General features: G+C 32.9%; 1 protein-coding gene across 1 annotated transcript; it reads left to right on the top strand.

Moving 5' to 3' along the window:
* The first annotated feature begins 10,048 nt into the window (after nt 1–10,048).
* LOC114169226 (G-type lectin S-receptor-like serine/threonine-protein kinase At1g67520) lies at nt 10,049–13,417 on the top strand. Its single transcript, XM_028054279.1, has 7 exons — nt 10,049–11,280; nt 11,552–11,659; nt 11,755–11,921; nt 11,999–12,209; nt 12,431–12,668; nt 12,752–12,902; nt 12,977–13,417. Exons 1-7 carry the CDS (start codon nt 10,086–10,088, stop codon nt 13,280–13,282), a joined length of 2,376 nt encoding a protein of 791 aa, XP_027910080.1. The 5' UTR covers nt 10,049–10,085; the 3' UTR covers nt 13,283–13,417.
* The last annotated feature ends 10,619 nt before the right edge of the window (nt 13,418–24,036 follow it).

A 24,036-nucleotide genomic window follows, 5' to 3' on the forward strand; every position in this document is an offset into this window, starting at 1 on the left:
GGATTGGAATTAGGGTAGTTGGAAACATATATTCATAAGTTTGGCGGCATGTTTTGGCATACCATCTCTGACCCCATATTTAACTCATTGCTTCGTTCATTCTTTTTCAAAATTGACAAACCAATAATTTGTGATTATTCTATCACTGCTACGTTTTTCCAACTTTTTCTGTGTTCCTAACGTTTGAGTCAACCTTGGTAGCTTAGGAAGAAAAGTCTACCACTTGTGGTGGTAGGTAGCCTTTCAAATTACATCAACGGCTACAAACAAATGAAACTAAAATCTATGCCTACAGTTTCGCCATGTCATCGGCTATTATGACTATCCAGTTTTTGGAACGCACACCAGATCTCTTTGTTTATTTTTATTATATAATATGTATTTGGTGGTGACATCTTAGGTCATGGTCAACCATCAAATGAATAATAAAAAATTCATTTGTTTACTTCCTGTTCTTCATCTTTTATTTATGGAAAATTATATTTTGACAAATTTTTTTAACAAACTTTTGACAAAATTTCTATAAATAGAATTAAATAGATTAAATTTTTATTTTTTAATTAAAATAAAGTAATAATTGTAATGCTTTTTTTACTTAAAAAGGTAATTTGTTAAAAGTTTGTCAAATTTTTTTGTTAAACTATCATCCTCCTTTATTTATAAAATAAGTTTTCTTGATCTTACTGGATAGTGAGAGTATCACCGAAACATCTTATGTACACTGCATCTACGTCAATAACAAATATGCTTTTCAAAAGTAACCACAGTGGCAATTCTTCAAAAGTATCATGTTTTTCTTTCTTTTTTATTTTTTATTTTTTTAATAAAAGTAACCAAAGTGGACAAAAACAAAATTACATCTTTCATTATTGAATTTTACTATTTACTTAAATTTGTTTACTTTACTTAAATCTGATTCTAGTGGATATATTTTAAATGTTCAAAAATAGTTTAATACCTTATAATAACACAAAATGCTAATGAAAAAAGGTTCTATGATTATAATCACTTAACAACTCTTATAAGATAAAATAATCTTAATAAAAATAAATTTTTATATTTAAAAAAAAGAGTGAATAATAATAAAGGATATTTTGATCATGGCTGATTATTTTCATGGTCAAGCAACCTCTTCCTTACTTTATTTTGATCAGTGATCCAAAAATCTAACAACACTAAAATCAACAACAAATGCTTAGAGCTATTTAGTTATAAGTATTGTTGCTTCAGAATATTTTTGTTACCTTAATAAATATCTTCACCTTTCCTCTTCTATTCTGAAATATTTTTTCAATAAATGAAATTTTATATTCTAAGAATATATAATTTACATTTGAAAACATATAAATGCCAAAATTTAAAAAAAAATGTGAATCAAGATATTTCTAAGAATTATGATATTTTAAGATAATTTTTCTTTATATATTTAATATACAATTTTATAGGTTATAATTTTATTATAATATTATATTATTATTATTATTATTACTATTTTAATATAATATTATATTATTAAAAATAATAGGGAAAAAGGAAGTTGTCAAATAAACTTTTCTTTTCTAAGAAGTAAAAATTTATATATATATATATATATATATATATATATATATATATATATATATATATATATATATATATATATATAAATTTTGATATTTTTTTATTTTGTTTAAAAGTTAATTATTTTTTAATTCCACTTATTTCTTAATTTAATTTATTATTTAATGCATTACATATAAACCAAATTAATATATATATATATATATATATATTAATATTTTATTTTATTTTTAAAATATATTAAGAAACATAAAAAAATTGAAAACATATAAATTTTAAAAATTTAACATTAAAAAAATAAAAAATAACTAAAAAGATAAACTAAAGAAAAAAAATAATTAGAATTAAAAAAAACCTTTGAATTAAAAAAAAATTAAAACTGAACAACAAATAAAACTTAAAAATATAACTATATTTTCCTAAATTTAATTAATATAATATATTAAAAAAGGTAACGCGAAAAAATAAAATTAACATATAATATTTGATTTAATTGGTTTAGTTGTTGAAATCTCATTTAGTTCAAGCTTCAAGGTGACAAGCATTAAAAATAAATTAAATCGGTAAAAAGTATAAAGGATAAACATTTAAATATGATTGCATGATATATAAATGAAAAGAAAGTACATAGAAGTTACATTTCCATTCACTCAATGACAATGAAACTCAGGTGATGATGAGTAGTATGTTGCAATATCCAAGAGGAACTAATTATATAGTGCTTAACGTTTCTTTAATCTCACAAATCTCTAACAGTATGCTTCTACTAAATATTTGTTGGGTATTGGGCTCTCTTCCTATGTAGAGAAAAAATCCAAAATTTGAGAAGCCCATGTCTTGCTTAACCGAGTGGAGAGGAGGCTATAAAATAAATAGAAAGACATAACACTAGAGTCAGAACACACTGAAAACCCTAGCACATAGAGGGAGAGGCAGATGGAAATTCTGTTCACGTTTTTCACAGAACTACCACCGAAAAATCAGTGCTGTGGATTCGTTCACCGTTGGATCGGGCTAAAATGTTTACAGCAGGTTCGAAACTCATTGTTCTTCATTCTGACTGATCGGATCTTTGATATGAGGTCTGAGTTGGGAGATATTAATTTCGCACTGCAGCAGTGATTTTATATGTTTTTCTTCTCTTGTTCTTCTCTATTTTGAAAGCTTTGTTTCTTTGTTATTTGGTTGGGTGTTGGCACTAATTTGTGTTATTGATTGAGACTCTTTTGTACTCTTGTTGATCATAGTGGAACTATTTCTTTGGTCTAGTCAACTCGTGGTTTTTACCCTTGATTTGAGGAGTTTTCCACGTTAAAAATTTTGGTGCCTTTATTTGTGCCCATGGTGATTTATTATTGCTGCTCTTTGATTGTTGCTCCTCATAAATTCTTGCAAGTTAGGAGAAATTATATCCGCTGCATTCTCTGGTATATTGTTTGTGTTGTTGTTTTCCCATCAGAGTGGCATCAGAGCTCTTGGTTGGGCTATATTTACTTGCTTGAATGATGGAGGCAAATGCAAATATGGTTGCTTTGAATGGTACAAATTATCATTTGTGGAATGGCAAGATGAAAGATTTATTGTTTGTCAAGAAATTGCATCTTCCAGTCTTTACTACACAGAAGCCGAATTCTATGTCTGAAGAAGAATGAGACTTTGAGCACCAACAAGTATGTGGTTTTATTCAGCAATATGTAGAAGACAATTTTTATAATCACATTGCTAATGAGTTTGAACAATGTTTATAATCACTATGTATGCTTCTATGAATTTGAGGTACAGGGAAAATTGTTCAATTTCAGATCATTTAAATGAATTTCCAGGGCTCCTAGATCAATTGTCAGGAATGAACATAAAGTTTGATGACGAAGTTATGGAATTATGGCTACTTAATACTCTACCAAAGTCTTGGGATGTATTTTGGGTTTCAATTATGAACTCTGCATCAAATGACATTGTTTCTTTTTAGATGGCAAAGAGCGGTGCTCTTAATGAAGAGATGAGAAGGAAGGCACATGGTTCTTTATCTCAGTCTGAGATGCTTGTTATAGAAGCTAGGGTGAGAAGTCAAAAAAAGGAACATAAAAGTGGTTGAGAGAAGAGTTGAAGCAAGTCCAAGTCAAGATACAAGAATTTAGAGTGCCATTTTTGTCATAAAACTGGACACATTCAGAAATATTGTTTTAAGTGGAAAAAGGAGAACAAAGACAAGAAGGGCAAGCAAAGAGAGAATGACCATGATGAGGATGATCGTGTCACTACTACTACCAAAGGTGGTGATCTTGTTCTTCTTCGTGACTTTGAGTCAGTCAATCTTGTATCTGATGAGAGCATTTGGATTATTGATAGTGGTGTTACATTGCATGTTACACCTAGGAAGGAGTTCTTTACATCTTACACTTCTGGTGATTTTGGAGTGTTAAAGATGGGTAATGATGGTGTTTCAAAGGTTATTGGTGTTGGTGATGTTTGTTTGCAAACCAACATGGGAGTGCAATTATTACTCAGAGGAGTCAAACATGCTCTAGATGTTCGCTTTAATCTAATATTTGTGCATTTGCTTGATGATTGTGGTTATGACAATCACTTTGGTTCAAGTAAATTGAAGCTCACTAAAGGTAACTTGGTTATGGCTAGAGGGGAGAAACAATCTAAATTATACTGGACTAAAGCTTTGGTTACTAAAGATAGTGTGAATGCTATGTATATGGAGGCATCTTTATGGCACTAGAGGCTTGGTCATATAAGTGAGAAAAGACTTAACTGCTTAGCTAAAAAAAATGTGCCTATGGGATTGAGGAATGCAGAATTGGAGAAATATCTCATTACATGGTTGGTAAACAAACTAGAGTGTCTTTTAAGAAGCATCATTCCTCAAGGAAGTCAGAATTGCTTGAATTGGTGCATTCTGATGTTTGTGGCCCATTAAAGGTAAAGTCATTTAGCGGTGCACTTTACTTTGTTACTTTTATTGATGATTGTTCCAAGAAGCTATGGGTCTATGCTCTTCAGCGAAAAGATCAAGTACTTGAAAAGTTCAAGGAATTTCATGCTATGGTTGAGAGGCAAATAGGCAAGAAGCTGAAATGCATCTGTAGTGATAATTGTGGTGATTATCGTGGACCCTTTGATGTTTACTACAAGCAGCATGGTATTAGACACAAGAAGACTCCTCCTAAAACTCCTCAGTTGAATGGTCTAGTGGAAAGGATGAACACAACCTTGGTTGATAGGGTTACATGTATGCTTTCGGAAGCAAAGTTGCCTAAGCACTTTTGGGGAGAGGTATTGCTTGCAGCTGTGCATGTTATTAATCTCAGTCCTGCAGTTGCTTTGAATACTGAGGTGCCAGACAAAATTTGGTTTGGTAAGAATGTTAGCTATGATCATTTGCATGTCTTTAGTTGTAGGGCATTTGTTCATGTTCTTAAGGATGAAAGATCCAAGTTAGATAAAAAGACAAGACAATGTATCTTTATTGGCTATGGTGAGGATGAATTTGGCTATAGGTTTTATGATCCTGTTGAGAAAAAGCTTGTTAGAAGTTGTGACATACAATTCATGGAAGACTAGACCATTGAAGACATTGATAAGGTGGAATAGACCACACCCGAGAAAGATAGTAATCTCACTGATGGTAATCCGATAAGGTTGTTCGCTTATAATCTGGAGAATGTTGAAACGAAAGCTCAAAATGATGAGCAACATGGTGATGTTGATGATCAACAGGTTGGAAGTGGAGTAGAGGTTCCAATTGATGATGCTCAAGAGAAACATGATGGTGATCTTGGTGATGTACTTGAACCACCTCAAGTCCAACTCAGGAGGTCTAATAGATATAAACAACCTTCTACAAGGTATTCTTGTGATGAGTACATAACATTGACTGACAGTGGAGAACCTAAGTGTTCTGAAGAGGCTTTGGATAGTGAAGAGAAGAAATAGTGGTTGTATACAATGCAAGATTAGATGAAATCTTTGCATGATAATCACACTTACGACTTAGTGAAATTGCCTAAGGGCAAAAGGGCATTGGAAACTAGGTGGATTTTCAGGGTGAAACACGATTCAAACTCTACACTTCCAAGGTACAAGGCCAGATTAGTGGTGGAAGGTTTCAGACAGAAAAAAGGTGTTGATTTCAATGAGATTTTCTCACCTGTGATGAAAATGTCATCCATCAGAACTGTGCTAAGTTTAGCTGCTACTCTTGATTTGGAGGTTGAGCAGATGGATGTGAAGACAACTTTCCTTCATGGTAATTTGGAGGAAGAGATATACATGAAGCAACCTGATGGTTTTCTTGTTTAGGCAAGGAAGATTATGTGTGTAGGCTAAGGAAGAGTCTATACGATTTGAAGCAGGCTCCAAGGCAGTGGTAGGTCTTTTATGTGTGAGCAAGGTTACAAGAAGACTACTTCTGATCATTGTGTATTTGTTAAAAGTTTTTCTAATGATGACTTTATTATCCTGTTATTATATGTTGATGACATGCTTATTGTTGGGAAAGATATTTCCAGAATTGACAGGTTAAAGAAGACACTTGGCGAGTCTTTTGCCATGAAAGACTTGGGAGCTGCTAAAAGGATTCTTGGCATAGGTATCTCATGTGATAGAAGAGAAAAGAAGATTTATCTATCACAAGAGCAATACATTAGGAAGGTGTTGCAGAGATTCCAGATGGAAAATGCTAAAGCTATGAGTACTCCTCTTGCTATTCATTTTAAACTTAGTGTTAAACAGAGTCCTTCAAATGAAGTTGAGAAGGCATACATGAGCAGAGTTCCTTATGCATTTGTGGTGGGCAGTTTGATGTATGCAATGGTGTGCACAAGACCAGATATTGCACATGTTGTTGGTACAGTTAGTCGATTTTTGTCAAATCCAGGTAGAGAGCATTGGTGTGAAATGGATTTTGAGATATCTTCATGGTATTGTTGATATGGAGCTTTGTTTTGGAGGTGATAAGCCTAATTTGGTGGGATACTCAAATTCAGATATGGAGCTTGGTTTTGTGCAGAACAACTATCCATTATTTGTGTATAGTCAAAGTGCTATCCATCTTGGTATGAATCCAACTTTTCATTCTAGATCCAAACATATTGATGTGAGGTATCATTGGATACGTGATGCTTTGGATGGTAAGTTGTTGGAGTTGGAAAAAGTTCATACAAATGATAATGGTGATGATATGATGACTAAAGCATTGCTAAGAGGAAAGTTTGAACTTTGTTGTGAGATCGCCGGTTTGGCGGTTATCTCCACATAGTTGTGAGGGGGAGACTTGTTAGGTATTGGGCTCCCTTCCTATGTGGAGAAAATGCCCAAAACTTGAGAAGCCCATGTATCGCTTAACCTAGTGGAGAGAGGGCTATAAAATAAATAAAAAGGCAGAACAATAGAGTCAGAACACACTGAAAACCCTAGCACATAGAGGGAGAGGTAGAGGGAAATTCTATTCACGTTTTCACATAACTGTCACCGTAAAATGGCGTTGCGGATTCGTTCAACGTTGGATCGGGCTGAAAGTTTTACAGCAGGTTCGAAACTCATTGTTCTTCATTCTGACTGGTCGGATTGTGGATACGAGGTCCGAGTGGGAGATATTAATTTCGCACTACAGAGTGATCTTATATGTTTTTCTTCTCTTGTTCTTCTCTATTTTGACAGCTTTGTTGCTTTGTTATTTGGTTGGGTGTTGGTAATTTGTGCTGTTGATTGAGACTCTTTTGTACTCTTGTTGATCATAGTGGAACTATTTCTTTGGTCTGAACGACTCGTGGTTTTTATCCTTGATTTGAGGGGTTTTCCACGTTTAAAAATCTTGGTGCCTTTATTTGTGCTTGTGGTGATTTATTATTGATGTTGTTTGATTGTTGCTCCTCATAAATTTTTGTAAGTTAAGGAAAATTATATCCTCTGAATTCTTTGGTATATTGTTTGTGTTGTTGTTTTCCCATCAATATTCTCTCCAAAAATTGCTCCTCCACTCAATTCATGAACCTATAGATAGACTCTCTGAAAAAATAAATTGTTACTCAACACCATTCTTGAGTAGTCAATTATGGGATTTTTCTTCTTTGAAGAATTTTCTTATGAATAAACTTCTCGTCTTAAAGTTTACTTAACATTCCTTCCCTTGAAGTTTCATTCAAGGATCGGTGTTTCTTTGGTGTTCAGTTATGAAAATTACATTATAAATATTTATAAATTGTTTTTTGCTCTTAGCTCCATTCCTTCAGAAATAAATAATCAATTCTCACCACATTTGTATTTCTAAACTAAAGAGGTACTATTTACTCAAAAATATCTCAATTGTATGTATTTTAAATATTAAATTTATATTGTTAAATTAAGTAATTTAGACATTTTCATGATAGTTTAATAATAGACTTTTTTTTTTGTCACTTAACATAAGTTTGTTATACTAGGATGATATAACTTTTAGAAATAATATACCTTCATCACAAAATTAAAGAAAATTTATCATAAAATTAAACATTTCGGCAAAAAAATCCAACAACGTAGTGATAAATCCAAGCTAATCACAAATGTTCGTGTTTAAGTAGTGTATCTTGATATGAACTAGTATAACAAATACGAAGATTTCTTATTTATTTTGTTTGGTGTTAAAAAACTTGTACTATACTAAAATTAACCTTGGAAACAATGTTTAATTGGATTATATATGTTGACAATCGATAAAAATTGTTTAATTTAGAAAGAACAGTGGGAAAATTTATAGTTAGATTATTAAAACTAAAATTACACATTTATAAAGTTATACACAATTATTAAAAAAAAAACATATATTTAAGCCTTTTTCTAATTTAAATTTTCTTATGTAGTAAACATTTAAAATCATAACGGACCTCTAATAAATATGAACTCAATATTCCTATGTGAGAAAATAAAGTGTTAAACTTGACCATGCCAAAATGATATTCCATATCTTCAAATTTCAATAATGAAAACAAGAGATTACTCCAGAAACCAAAAAGGAAATGAAAGTGTAGGTCCAATAAAATATAGTTTTGTCGTCCATTGTTAATGTTTTTCCCTTTATATTGATACCATACGCAAACATTTTAAAAGTATTTTTGAAATAGAAGAATTAATGCGTTTATAAATTAAAATTAGTTTATACATTTATAAAATTATTTTTATTAATTTTGTAAACTATAATTTTTAATTGATTTACAAGACAATTTTAACTTGTACAAAGAAACTAGTCTCTTTTTTTTTTCCTTAAAAATTGTAGAAGATTTACCTTAAAAAATACAGTCTAACAACGAGTAATCAACTTATCCAAACTTTTTCAATTATTTTAGTAAAGATAACTGATACTTTACTTTTACTAAATTATCTTTTCTTTTTCTTTCCAAAAGAAAAGGCTGGTCATGTCTAGAATAGATTTGCAGGGATAAATTCTAAAATGTTCTTATATTGCTGAAATGAAGATAATTTATAATCTTATATTGTAACTATTATAAACAAACATAACACTATCCTGTGCATATACTAGTTAAATATTTTGTGTCGTAACAATTATCGAGCCTATAATTTATATATTTGTTATAAGTATTCGTCTGTTATATTTTAAGTTTTTAAATATTTTTTTTATTATATATATATATATATATATATAATACTAAAAAAATTCATACTGTAAATTTTATTTTGATTTTTTTTAAAAAATACTTATAAATTTTGTTATAAAAAAATTGTAGGAAATTGTTGTCAATTTTTTACAAAATATTTTGTATGAAATATTTTTCACAAAAAATTTTGTAAGAAATATTTATAAATTTTATAATTTTGTAGAAAATAATTATCCACGAAAAAATTACTTGTCAATTAAAATTCTTAGAAAAAATAGTATAAAAAATTCTTTTCTTACAAATTCTTAACAAATTTGTAAAAAATATCTCATGTAATATGAAAATTTTTAGTAGTGATATAAATATGAATGTAATCAATGGAAAAAATTAATATAATCACTTATTTCCAACTATTGTTGAAAAAAAAAAGATAATATAATTATCTTAACAAAAAAAAGACTTAAAAAGGTTTTTACTGATCCCTATTTAAAAAGAAAAGACATCAGCATTATTCCAATATTGCTTCACTCTTTATTTGTATACAAGATACTGAAAGGTTGTTTCACATTTTATATTTAGTTGATAACCGGTGTCTTCAAATATTGGTCTTTTGCTCAGAGCATTATCCACCCATGAAATGTTTTTTTAACACCACTCACCAGTAGATAACTCATTTTTAAAAAAGCTAACTACAAAAACAGAAATTAAAAAGTAAGTGATAAATGTAAAAATTATATAAAAAATTTCGAGAGTCAAAATAATAATTCCCTGTCCGCTTGTTTTACCAGACAAGATCGTAACAAAAAATTTGTGGCATATAAAAAGTACATAGATAGTATTTCAATTTACCAATATTTAGCATCACACTCTCACCCCTTGGCAAACCACTCTTGCAGATTTGTCTTCCCATATTTGAAGCATCCTATGAGGCTTATCCTACACAAACTACTGTTCGCTTCCATGCACTTGTGGTTGTGCTGGAGTTCTTCCACTCATGTTCATGCATCAGATGACAGTTTAAAGCCCGGTGAAACACTGAATTCCTCTTCACTACAACCATTATATTCGAAGGGTCGCAAATATTTTCTACGATTTTATACCACTGTAATTGGTAGTGAAATTTTTACATACTTAGCAATACAAAGTGCATACGACTATGCTACAGTTTGGGAGGGTAATAGAGGACAACCAATCCACCATCGTGACGCAGTTCTGTCCTTAGACTTCTCTGGCGTGCTTAAAATAGAATACGAATCTGCGAAAAAACCAATTATTCTGTATTCTCCTCCTCAACCTATCAACAACACTGTGGCCACTTTGCTGGACACAGGTAACTTGGTGCTTCAACAACTTCACACCAATGGGACAAACACTCTTTTGTGGCAGAGTTTTGATTCTCCCACCGACACTTTGCTCCCCACCATGAAGTTAGGTGTTGTTGATCACAAAACAGGCCTTCGTCGGTTACTTGTTTCTCGGTTGACCAATGCGATTGCGTCTCCAGGAGCCTTTAGTCTTGAATGGGAACCGACGGCGAAAGAACTGATGATAAGGAGACGAGGAAAAGTTTGTTGGAAGAGTGGGAAAATGAAGAACAATAGATTTGAGAACATTCCAGAAGATGCACAAGGCGTGTTGAAGTACACCGTAGTGTCTAATGGGGAAGAAGACACCTTCTCTTTTACATCGACTAATGAAAACATTAGACGTTGGTGGTCCCTGTCGGATACCGGACGGTTATCCTATAATAAAAATGAAGGGTATGTTGCAAGGGCTGATCTGTGTTATGGATACAACAACACAGAAGGAGGGTGCCAAAGATGGCAGGATATACCTAAGTGTAGGAGTGCTGGTGATGTGTTTATTAAAAAGAGTCTTCGCCGTAATTACCAAAATCAAACCATTGATGACAATCAGAATATTAGTCACAGTGATTGTGAGGCTGCTTGCTGGAGCGATTGCAATTGCAATGGATTCACAGAAATCTATCTCGATGGAACTGGATGTAGATTCTATCATTGGAATTCATCCAAAGATTATATAGTTGATGGCACTGTTTCGGGTTTTGACTTTTACATACTGGAGAACAAAGGGAACATAACCCCTCATCATCATCACGGTAGGTCTAATGCCAACTTCGTTTCATTTTTTACAGACAAAGAAGTTTCATTTCTAATCATTCCAAAATACCCTAAATTGCATGGACCCTTTATGAAGATTGATTAGTTCTTGAGCATTTATTTGTTTGTACAACTTTGTTGTGGATCTTTGGGTAACTGCGCCAAAAAGAAACACAAGCAGTCATTTGTTGCAAAGCTTAACAAAGGCATTGAAAAATTGTATAAACATAAAATTAATGATACTTGAAGATTTTTAGTTATTGTGTGCAGGTACAAAAAGGTGGATATGGATAAGTACAGTAATAGCATCTACTTTACTCATAATATGCGCATCCATTCAATTCCTAGCCATAATGATACGGAAACATGTGCTTCAAGGTAGTTTACATACTTCAAATTCGACCTTGTTGTTAAACAATCTTTTGATTATTTTTCTATATTTTAGTATTTCTTATTCTCGATCATCTGAACAGAGAAGAAAAGGAGAGAAATGAAATCATCTCTAATCGAAGATTTTAGAAATGATTTCAAAAAGGGAAACGGTTTAAAAGTATTCGATTATACGTTGGTTGAGGCGGCCACAAATGGATTTTCATCTGAAAACAAGTTAGGACAAGGAGGTTTTGGACCAGTTTATAAGGTGATTGAAACTACTCTACTTATGCATTCATAACTTTGCTCCGGAGGACTAATGATCTTTTGTTCTCATTCCAAAAGGGAACTTTGCCAACAGGAGAGGAGGTTGCTATAAAAAGACTTTCAAGAAGTTCTGCACAAGGAATTGTGGAGTTTAAAAACGAACTGACACTCATATGTGAACTTCAGCACATGAATCTTGTTCAACTACTTGGTTGCTGCATTCATGAAGAAGAGAAGATTCTAATTTACGAGTATATGCCTAATAAAAGCTTGGATTTCTATCTTTTCGGTGAGAAACGTGTTAATGATTGTCTAATTAGGTGTGTTTTGGATGACAAAAAGATAAAATTTGTTTTCATCATTATGCAGCTATATCCAAACATATATAGGTGAACATTGATCTTATTACTCATGTTTTTCCTATGTAGAACATCATGACGGAAAGTCATTTTTGCATTTTACATTTGTATAATATACATTCTAACGCATCACTACTGTATGATGAAAAAGATTGTACAAGAAGCAAATTATTGGATTGGAATAAGCGGTTCAACATAATACAAGGAATTGCTCAAGGATTATTGTACCTTCACAAGTACTCAAGACTCAAAGTCATTCATAGAGACTTGAAAGCTAGTAACATACTTCTTGATGAGAACATGAATCCCAAAATTTCAGATTTTGGAATGGCCAGAATGTTTACTCAACAAGACTCAATATCAAATACGAATAGGATTGTTGGGACATAGTGAGTTTGCTAAACTCTTTGTTACATTTATTATGTATCAATATACAAATACAATTTCTTTTCTCATACAATACCTCTTGCAGTGGTTATATGTCTCCAGAATATGCTACGCAAGGAGTTTTTTCTACAAAGTCTGATATATACAGCTTTGGAGTGTTGCTGCTTGAAATAGTTAGTGGGCGAAAAAACACTAGTTTTTATGATGATGACCGCCCAATAAATCTTATTGGACATGTATGTACATAAGCTTTGGTGAGTTTTCTCTTTGGCCTGATGTTCTATGTCTAATTTCTAAAAATTACTTACAGGTATGGGAATTATGGAAAGATGGCAAGTGTTTTGAATCAGTGGATCCATCATTAGAGGAGTCATTTGATTCTGATGAAGTGCAGAGGTGTATTCATATTGGTCTCTTATGTGTTGAACATTATGCAAATGATCGACCTACAATGCCTGACATAATATCAATGTTAACAAACAAGAGTGCAATAATGTCTTCACCTAAAAGACCAGCATTCTATGTTCAAAGAGAGATGCTTAACCAGAATTTATCTTCTGCAGAGTTGTGTACGACTTCTACAGTAGAAATTACTACTTCGTTGGAAATAGAATAAATTGAATGTGTTATTTACTAATTAAAAGGCTTAAATACTCTTTTGGTCCTAGTTCTGGTCGACTTTTTTCACTTTGGTCCTACTTTTTAAATTGTTTTCAATTTGGTCCTACTTTTCGTTATATTTTTTCAATCAACTCCTTTCCGTTAACTCCGTCCAAATCATTAACGGATGTGAACAGTAACTGCCACGTGTCATTTTGTGATTTTTTTTAATTTTTTTTTAATTTTTTTTAATTTTTTTTAATTTTTTTTTAATTTTTTTTAATTTTTTTTAATTTTTTTTAATTTTTTTTATTTAAAAAAAATGTACACGTGTCAAGCTCATATTATGCCACGTGTCAGAATTAGATTTTTGTATTCAATTTGGTCCTATTATTCGTTATCTGTTTTCAATTTGGTCCTAGTTTTTTTTAAAAAATTTAACATTTTTTTTCCTCTCCAAATTTAGACAAAATTTAATTTGTATATATTAAAATGCATATTTTTGTTAAATATTTTAATTTAGAATTAAATTTAGTTTAAAATTAAAACGAAAAAAAGCAATAACACCATTAATTTAAAATTTTAAGAGGTTAAAAATATTTAATTTTAAACCAACTCTAATTTTAAATTAAAAATATTTAATAAAAATATGTATTTTAATAAGAATATTCATATAACATTTATATACAAATTGTATTTTGTCTTTGGAGAGTAACAAAAATACTAAATTAAAAAAAAATTTAAATTAATGGTGTTATTGCTTTTTTTCGTTTTAATTCTAAACTAAATTTAATTCTAAATTAAAATATTTAACAAAAATATGCATTTTAATATATACAAATTAAATTTTGTCTCAATTTGGAGAGGAAAAAAATGTTAAATTTTTTAAAAAAAACTAGGACCAAATTGAAAACAGATAACGAATAATAGGACCAAATTGAATACAAAAATCTAATTCTGACACGTGGCATAATATAAACTTGACACGTGTACATTTTTTTTAAATAAAAAAATTAAAAAAAAATTAAAAAAAATTAAAAAAAATTAAAAAAAAAATTAAAAAAAATTAAAAAAAAAATAAAAAAAATCACAAGATGACACGTGGCAGTTACTGTTCACATCCGTTAATGATTTGGACGGAGTTAACGGAAAGGAGTTGATTGAAAAAATATAACGAAAAATAGGACCAAATTGAAAACAATTTAAAAAGTAGGACCAAAGTGAAAAAAGCCGACCAAAACTAGGACCAAAAGACTATTTAAGCCAAAAGGAAACTATACATTGACTTTTGCTTTTACTTTTTATTTGTCCCTCTAATCATCCAATAAAAACAGGTTTAAATAATGCAATTGCCTTGTGGTGGTTTCCTTGAGGTGGTCAACCATATAGGATCTCATTTTTAGAGATTTCAAGCTTTTCACTTAATTTATGTAAATTTAAAACCAAAAGTTAAGAGTTAAAATTATACATGCAAATTGTGTTGTATTCAACCATTTGTGTGATGTAAAGTCTAGTTGTTACATACATCTTGTTCATATAGGAATATCTAATAGTTACAATCTACATTGGATAGAAGGGTTGCCCAACTCTTGTCAACTGATAATTGGATCTTCTGATTACTTTGAATGTCATTTGGTAAACCAACATTACTAAAAATTCCTCTATTACATGAAAATTTTCTTGCAAATTTGTTAAAAATATTTGCAAGAAAAAACATTTTCTTGTTATTTTTTCTAAGGATCTAAATTCGCAGGTAATTTTTTCGTGGGTAATTATTTCCTATAAAATTATAAAATTCGCAAGTATTTCCTACAAAATTTGTTGTGAAAAGTGTTTTATACAAAATATTTTACAAAAAAGTTGACAACAATTTCCTGTAAATTTTTTTTATAACAAAATTTATAAGTATTTTCTACAAAAAAAATTTCAAAACAAAATTGATAGGAAATATGAGTTTTTTAGTAGTGCAAAGTTTATAGTAGACAATTTATTGTCCTAGATAGTTGTCGTTGTTCACTTCTTACTCATATGTAACCATTTTTGTTAGTCCATACTTGTTGGGTACACAAAGAAATATATTTTGTAATACTTATTGCAAAGTTTAAGACTGATATCCATCTTTATATTGCTTTATGAGATTTTTTTTTTGTCATTTTGTTTAGTGTGAGTTGTAACCGCACTACATTTTTAAGTTTAGACTATAGTTAAAGTAGAAGAAAAAAATTGTGACCTCAAATTTTAGGCAACGGTTTGGTCACAATTTTTTAGTCGTGGAGTATGCACTCGTGATTGTTGCTCAAAGATGTTTTTTTTTTTCTAAAGTCATGAATGTTTTGAAAATCATACTTTTTAGCCAATTAAGAAAATCGTTCAATAGCAACTAATTTTAGAAACAAAAAATAATAATCACTATAGTGACAATTTAAATATCAATTTATAAGCTAAAAATTATTGGTATCCAAAATAGTTTTTATTATAAAAAAATTGTAATTAATTTATGAATTACAATTTAAATTGGTCTCTAATATTAACTACCAAGATTTTAGCTACCAAGATTCAAACTAATATTTCAGTTGTTTATATTGTTTGACATGTTCTAGCTCAAATGTTAATCTTGAACGTCGTTAACATGTAAAAGAATAATGTTGTTTGGGTTAAGAAGAATATTTTCATTTATTTTTAAAGTTTCAAAATCAAAGTGTATCAAAGTTTAGGACAAAGACGAATATCAATTTTGCGTCTAAGTTTAAGGATTATAAACATATTTATCCTTTAAAATTTTGTTTGTTTTGGAAGAAATCCTATGAAAAATAAAAAATTTAATACAATTTATAAATTCATGGAATACCCCCTAGCCATGGCCAAGCACACTCAAGAAGAGTTTGAGTCATTTGTGGAAGGTGGGCCCATGCTCATATCATGATGGGCCATCAATGAGTTCTTATTATATTATGTTTATTTTGGGCCTAGTAGTATAGGATTTTCTTTTGGGCCTTGTATAATGGGTTAAGTAGTCTAGGGTTTCTTTTCGGCCTTGTATTTAGGCCTTGGGTTGTAGTGTAGGGTTTTGGGCCTAGGAGATGATCCCTAAGAAGACACATGGATCTAGGGTAAAAATCTAGTTTGGAGAGCAAAACCTTCTAGAAGCTTATGGGCCCTTGTCTAAAGTGGTCTCCAAGTTGCTATCTTTTGTAAGACACTTGCTCTTGCCATGTGTCATGCTCCTAATGGAGAGGATTTTTCCTTGTTTTCTAAGGAGTAGAATTAGGGTGTTGCTTCTACAATTTGGAGTCACCTTTAGGGTTACCTAAACTTATAAATAGAGGTGTCTCCCCCATATAAATCACCTTTTATTTGAGTAAAGTTATGCTGCCTTGTTTTCTAAAGCGTAGAATTAGGGTTTTGCTTCTACAAATTGGAAACATCTTTAGGGTTACCTAAGCTTATAAATAGAAGTGTCTCCCTCATGTAAATCACCTTTTATTTGAGTAAAATTATGCTGCCAATTTTGTGTCATACTACTCAACTTAGGTTACTAAGGCTAGAGCACCCCTTATAGGTTTCCTATAGCCACCCTTCCTTAAGAGTTGAACCAACCTCTCTCAAGAGCACTCAAACACCATATAGCCTCTCCATCTTGCTTGAGTCATATAGCTTAGAGGAGAAGCCATCATCTCATGACATCAAAACCATCATATGTACGCCATATTTCCACCACCATTAAGCTTCTACAAACTACCACCCATTTAGGAAGTGTCCATCTTGGCTTAAGTCATATAGCTTGGAAGGAGCTCTTCCATCATAAACACACCATCACATGTTTACATAAAATACATAAAAAAAATTGGATAACTTAGTTAATAAAAATACAAATGTCCTAAACTTATATAAATTTCAATCCCCATTAATGACATATTTCTCCATTTTTGGAAGGAAGTGGTAGGAGATTTCCATGTATATGCAACAATTGTACAAATAAACTTAAACTTAACCGTAATTTCAGAAAAAAAAAAGAGTTGTAAACTTACTTGTAACTAATAATGTATAACATGGACTATGATTTTTCTCTATGTTCAATGTAATAATCACAATCCTAACTAACTTCTTTTCTATCACACCACAGTAAAATTAAAGTTTTTATGAATGAAAATGAAAGAAAAGTGAGTCTAATTACCATTGTATAGTCTTAACACAACAAGTGCAATGTTCATCTAACATATTGTATTTGTTCATAATACTAAGGTAAAAATATTAATAAACAACTAGTTATATACAAAATTTATTGAAACCAAATATAAAATTTATTTGCGGTTTGATTTGGTTTAGTTTGATTAAAGAAAACTCAAACTAAACTAAATTAATTCTTCCAGTTTGGTTTGGATAAGTCTATAACTTTATATAATTTTGGCTTAAATAGTCATTTGGTCCTAGTTTTGGTCGACTTTTTTCACTTTAGTCCTACTTTTGAAATTGTTTTCAATTTGGTCCTACCTTTCGTTAAATATTTTCAATTAACTCCTTTTCATTAACTCCGTCTAAATGGTTAACGGAACAGTGGCCAGCATGGTTATTTTGTGTGACGTGGAATACTGTTCACTGACGTGTCTGTTATTTCACTGTGTTGGCCATTTAATTGTAATTGTAGAATGATTTAGGGTTTAAGGTTAATTGAATTGGGTTTAGGGTTGTGTTTGTGTAATTGGGGATTTGGTTTCGAATTGGGGATTTGTTCGTCGATTTGGGGATATCCTTAAAATTACCATCTCACATCAATTTCTGTCATCCAATATTGACATTGATCGTTGAAGAATCGTTCGCGGAGGGTTGAAGGTGTTCATCGCGGAGGTAGGTTTTGGTTTAGGGCTTGATTTTTGCTGACTATTGATTGAGATTAGTGTTGATGATTAGGATTTATTGACACTTTTCTTTATGAATTCGATGGATTATTTTAATTTGTAGTTGTTTTTTTCTAGCTGTGCGCACCATTGCAATGTTTCCGCAATCGCAAATTGGGGGTGAGCCTGAAACCCTAGAACCACCATGGCATGAATTGCAAGTTCGGTGAACCCAACTATTGCAAGAAGAGGAAGATGTCCCACGAGATATTCCTTTTTAGCTGAAGATGGATGGAAGACAACCACAATTCAAGAACACATAAACCCTAACTTTCAATTATAATATCTAGTTTATGCATATAGTGGAAACGAACATGTCACTGAACAGTAATCCACGTCACACAAAAGAACCACGCTGGCTACTATTCCGTTAACAATTTAGATGGAATTAAGGAAAAGGAGTTAATTGAAAAAAATTTAACAAAAGGTAGGACCAAATTGAAAACAATTTCAAAAGTAGGACCAAAGTGAAAAAAGTCGACAAAAACTAGGACCAAATGACTATTTAAACCTATAATTTTTATATTAGTCCGTGATTTTTTGTTCTTATATTTTCAACATAATGGACATTGTTATATCATAATTAGAGTTGCCAATTTGGCCCAATTGACAGGGTTTGGTCCTCATACACGTGGATTGGAGCAAAAAAAGTTTACATGGCTTAAACATGAAAAATGAATAATTAAACTTCTGGTTTAGGTTTGTCTATCTCCATAGTTATCCCTGACCCACCAATTTCGACAATCACTTGGGCTAGCCTGTCTAGGCTTTCGGCCAGGGCGGCTCTGTTCAGTTCATTAATCTAGGGTCAGACTGTCTCGTCCGTCGGCCAAGGCCAAGTCGTCTTGTTTGTCAACCTAGGTCAAGTTGTCTTGTTCGGCGACCCGGGCTAGGTCGTCTCTTTGTTGGCCTAGGCCAAGCCGTCTTGCCATAAACTAGGTCGTCTTGTCCATCGACTTGGGCTAGACCGTCACAATCATCGGCTCGGGTCAACCCGTCTCCATCGTTAGGCACTAGTGGTGTCGTCTTGATCGTCAGCCTAAGATGACGAGTCTTGATCGTTAGCCCATGGTAACACGTTTCGATCATTGACGCAACCTAACTCATCTAGGTCATCGACTTGAGTTGAGACATCTCACCTATCGATCGAGCCGGTCCGTATCGATTGTTGGCTAGACCTGTCTCAATCGTCGACCTGATCCCTCTTGGCCGTTGGTCCGACCTACTTTGCCATCTTTGGTAGAATACAAGCTGATTTGATTCGTGTACACGAACACAAACTCATCAAGATTTTCGATGTCGTCATAACATACTGTTGACACTTTCAACTTCTTAGGAAGGGGAGTCTTTGTGATTCCATCAATGAGGTGGTAGTGGTTGTTACGTGTGGCGGTGGACTTGTTCGTCACCCCTTTAGTTCTTTAGGTTGGGTTGTATTCACTTTCCTTCTCAGTTTCATGGATAGTGGCCTTTGGTTCTACGTTCCCAGATTCATAAACCCCTTTACCCTTGGCGGTATAGACCCACTTTTTTAACCTAGTGTTCTCTTCTCTTAAGGCATCCATCTCTTTAGCATTTCTTTTTCTGTAGTTAGCAAACTCTTGTTGCATCTTTGCTTGGGCCTCCAGTATGGTGGCTAAGCTAGCTGAGGGGTCGGTCCCCTGACTTCTACAACTCTGATTCTCGTAGAAACCATCTTCAAAATCTTTCAAGTCTTCCGGCCTTCAGTGCTCTTTCTTCACAAAGACAATATACATTCCGTAAAGTCTCCTAAATGGTCTTCAAGATCCTAAGGTCTTCACTTCAGGGGTATCTCGTCCTTTGTTCTCGAATGTGAAAAAGAGGAGAATGTCTGCAAAAAACACTCTGATGCCAAAGTCAGTCTGAGATACTAGAGTCAATTTTCAGAATAATAACGTAATCATACATTTCGTAAAATGTACCTTTATGGTAAGGTTCATGGGCATTACTTGGTTGGGTTTTGATATAGTAAACTTAATTAATTGCTAATCATGATAAGTCACATAAACTGGGGTTATTTCCCAATTAGATGATTAAACTATCCTGATTAATTGGTCAGTCTGAGTACATGTCGTTGCATTGGGCCGACATGTATCCAATTAGGCCGTATATGGGATAATTCCTATAGGTGAATGGTCTCTAGTTGCCTTCCTAGGATATATATCCTAGAGGGGATGGGTAGTTTACTAGTGACTTCTTAAGGCTGCGTGGGACGAGGATGGGTAGTCCTTTGTCTGGGATGAGGACAAGTAGTCCTTCACTTCTCAGTCTTTTTGTAAGACCCGTGAAAATTAATTAATTAATAAATGCAGGTAGTGGGAGCCTTTATGACATTAAATATTGATTGATGTGACGTGGAAAAGTACTAGCTCAAGTGGTTGAGAGTACTTGTTTGTGTGAGAGGACTTGGGTTCGAGTTTTATGTATGCCAATTATGTATTGTTTGTTTTATTATCATTTTTAATAATATGATTGATCATATGGAGTAATAATGTAACCCTATATTTATAGGAATTGTCATGAAACATGAATTGCGTGAGTGATTGTGCAATGATTTGATGATGAACATGGTATGGGTTCGAACCTTGGTGAACCTAAACTTAACTCTTTTTTTGCTAAAAATTAGTTGTGGCATGAATATGAAAGGGTAGAGAAAACCCTAACAGAAGGGGCAACCAAAGGGGTTGGAAAAATAGCCATAATGGTCATTAAATGGCAATTATCAACCACTTAAACCAATTTTCATTTTTTTATGCCATCAACCCACATTAAGGACCCCTTAGAAGGCAGATTTTTTGAAGAAAGAGGGTTTTTAGAGGCTGTGTTTCTGAGAGATTTGGGAGGTGCACGAAATTGAGGTAATAAAGTGAATAGAGGGTGAATTAGAAGAGTGGAAATTCAATTGGTGCTAAGGAGATCATTGGTGATCAAAAGGGGGAGCTATATCATTTCAATTTAAGCAAAGGAAATTCCAGGTTAGGGGAGCTGAACCTGAATTTTTGTATTGCTATATTGTCTGCATGATTTTGAGGCATATATACCATGAGATTCGTGTTCCATCAGATGTGCATTTGTGGTTGGTTATTTTGATGTAATTTGTAAAGCATTTTATACTTTGGTATGAACATGATGTGGTTTCTTTTGCTGTATGATTGTTGGGTTTTAATATAAAATTCTGATGGTTTAATTGGGGTTAAAACAAGTATATGAAATAGATTATGGTAATGGATTGCATGATAATGTTGGAATGGGGTATTGGAAATTGTCTTTCTAGTTTTCGTGTGCGTAACATTGACAATGTCTGCTATTCTCGCTAGGCGAGCAAGGCTCGCCTAGCCGAAAATAGTAGAGAATATAACTTGTTCTGCTCGAGCGTCTCGCTCAAGCGGAAAATTTTGAGTTTGGACGACAGGCCATCTCACTTAGGCGAGTGTGCCTCGCCTAAGCGAGAAATCGCAAGTATTGGGATGATTCTGTTTGAGCGTCTTACTCAGGCGAGAGCCCATCGCCTTAGTAAGAATTCGAGGATTGGTTGGGTGTTCTGTTTAACTCGCCGCCTAGGCGAGAGATGTTAGTTTTAAGCGAAAGGTGACCTCGCCCAAGCGAGTAAGGCTCGCCCAAGCGAGAGTTCGAGGATATTTTTCCTATGCAAGGTGCTCGCTCAGGCGAGCGAGTTTAGCTTAAGCGAGATAGGCTTCGATGCTTGGGCGAAGTCTTTTAGCCTAAGCTAAGAAGAGTGTAATTGTGTGTTTCAAGGCAAGCAATAATGTTGTATCGAATTGGTTTATGCTTGATTTGTGATGCGTGGTCTACAAGGCTTCTATGATATCTTTTTAAGGTGGGTTGCTGGTGTTCCTTGAGTTGTGGCTTAGAACGTATCCCTTGAGTTGTTGTTTGGGATAGGGGTTAAGCACGTGACATTCTCTGAGTTGTGGCTCGAAATGACGTCCCTTGAGTTGTGGCTCAGGATAGCGGATGAACACGAGGAACTCTTGAGTTATGGCTCAGGTTGACGAGTGTTGCCGGTTTGAGTGTGCTGGTTGTGGCCAGTACGGATTGGTCCAGATAGATTGCCCTCCTCAGTATTTAGTTGACGAGTTTGGTAGTCTTGGGACGTTACAAACTATGTTCGTATTGGGAACTCCACCTGGCGCTACGGTGTGTGATCCGTAGCATGGTTTCCCGAACGTGCTCTATCGATTGTGGCCGATAGGTATGGCATCAAGACACCTTGAGGTACTCACTAGAAGACGTAGAACACGGTTAACATGGTTGTGGCCATGTGGAAGGAAAGGATGAGGTTCCTTTGATGCGATTGGATATCAAACCATGGTTGTGGCCATGTGAGACCAAAGGATGGAATTCATTTGATGTGAATTTAATATCGAACATGGTTTGTTATGTGTATATGAATAATATATATGTGTTTATTATGTTAGCTCACCCTATCTGTTTGTGTTTGGCGATGATCGTGTACGCAGTACACGTGAGCAGATGATGTTGCAGGTGGTTCTGGTGAGGCATAGAGCCGGAGCGGGCTAGTCTTGGGGAGAATTTATCATAGATTGATGATTTCATAATTTTACTATGTTTTGAATAAATTGTAATCTTCGCATTACGAGACTTTTATAAGTATAATGGAATTTTATGATCATGGATTTTTTGGACTAGTATTGGTGTAATAAAAGATTTAAATTTCCTGTGTTTTTGGGAAATGATGTTTCATTAAATGAAGTTAATTATTTTTCTTTATTTTGTTATTTAAATTCGTAATATCCAGTCGGGATGTTACACTTGTTCCTTAGGGTTGTTTGGGAAGAGGCGAGTAGTTCCTTACTTCTCAAGGTTTCTTCTTATGGTTGTGTGCCTTAGGGGATGGGGACGTGCAACCCTTCAGCCTCCATAAGGTCGCTCCTTAGGGTCGTGTACCCTAGGGGACCAAGACAGGTAGTCCACTTGCATAACCCGCAACTCGTGCGGGTCAGGGACGTGACACAACGGTCCAACACACAACTCGCATAAAAAAAGTTTATTTTGCACTTGTGTATATTTGGTTACTTTCTATCTAGGCTTTTGCATGAACGTTCAAAATTTTTATATGAATGAAAAAACAATGTTATATATCTTTGAATGTGTTAAAATCTCAAGAATTCATCATGCATATCAAATTAAGGATATAATGAAAATGGTGGATTATCAGTTTATCATTCAACTTCCCAAAGTTTATGTTTAATGTTGTAAATGCGTTAAAGCTTCCCAATTTGTAGGACATTCAAGGCTTTATCACAGTTTTTTTTTCAAAAAAAACGAAACGAGTCGATCTACAAGCTCATGGGTCATAACCTATGCAGGGTTGGCTAGACTATTGAGCGCACATTTTCAAAGTGAAGCGGCTCATCTCGATCCGCATCTGGTAGACCAAATGCGAAGTGAATAAATAGGTCGGGTCGGTCTGCATTGCCACCTCTTATTTTAAACTATACTAAATTAACGTAGGTCTCCTAAGACTATGATAATTATGATTATATTGATAAGATATTACGTAGTTTATAAAACTAAACAACAATAAATAAATACATGTTGGGATTTTATTCTAGCTCATTTTATTATACATTTCTTCGATAAACCATGAAAACAATAATCAATTTAAATTGTTTAATTTAAAGAAAACGGCGAAAAAGTATAACTAATTTCTATAAAAACAAAAATCAAACGTCTATAAAGTTATACAAAATTGTAGAGGAAAATATATATTTAAGACTTTTCGAATTTAAAGTTCTTTACAATGATATGTTTCAAAATTCGAATGGAACTCAATAATAAAATATGAACTCAATTTTCCTATTGTGAGAAG

The sequence above is a fragment of the Vigna unguiculata genome, chromosome 11 (genome assembly GCF_004118075.2).
Source record: "Vigna unguiculata cultivar IT97K-499-35 chromosome 11, ASM411807v1, whole genome shotgun sequence".
NCBI classification, from domain to species: Eukaryota; Viridiplantae; Streptophyta; class Magnoliopsida; order Fabales; family Fabaceae; genus Vigna; species Vigna unguiculata.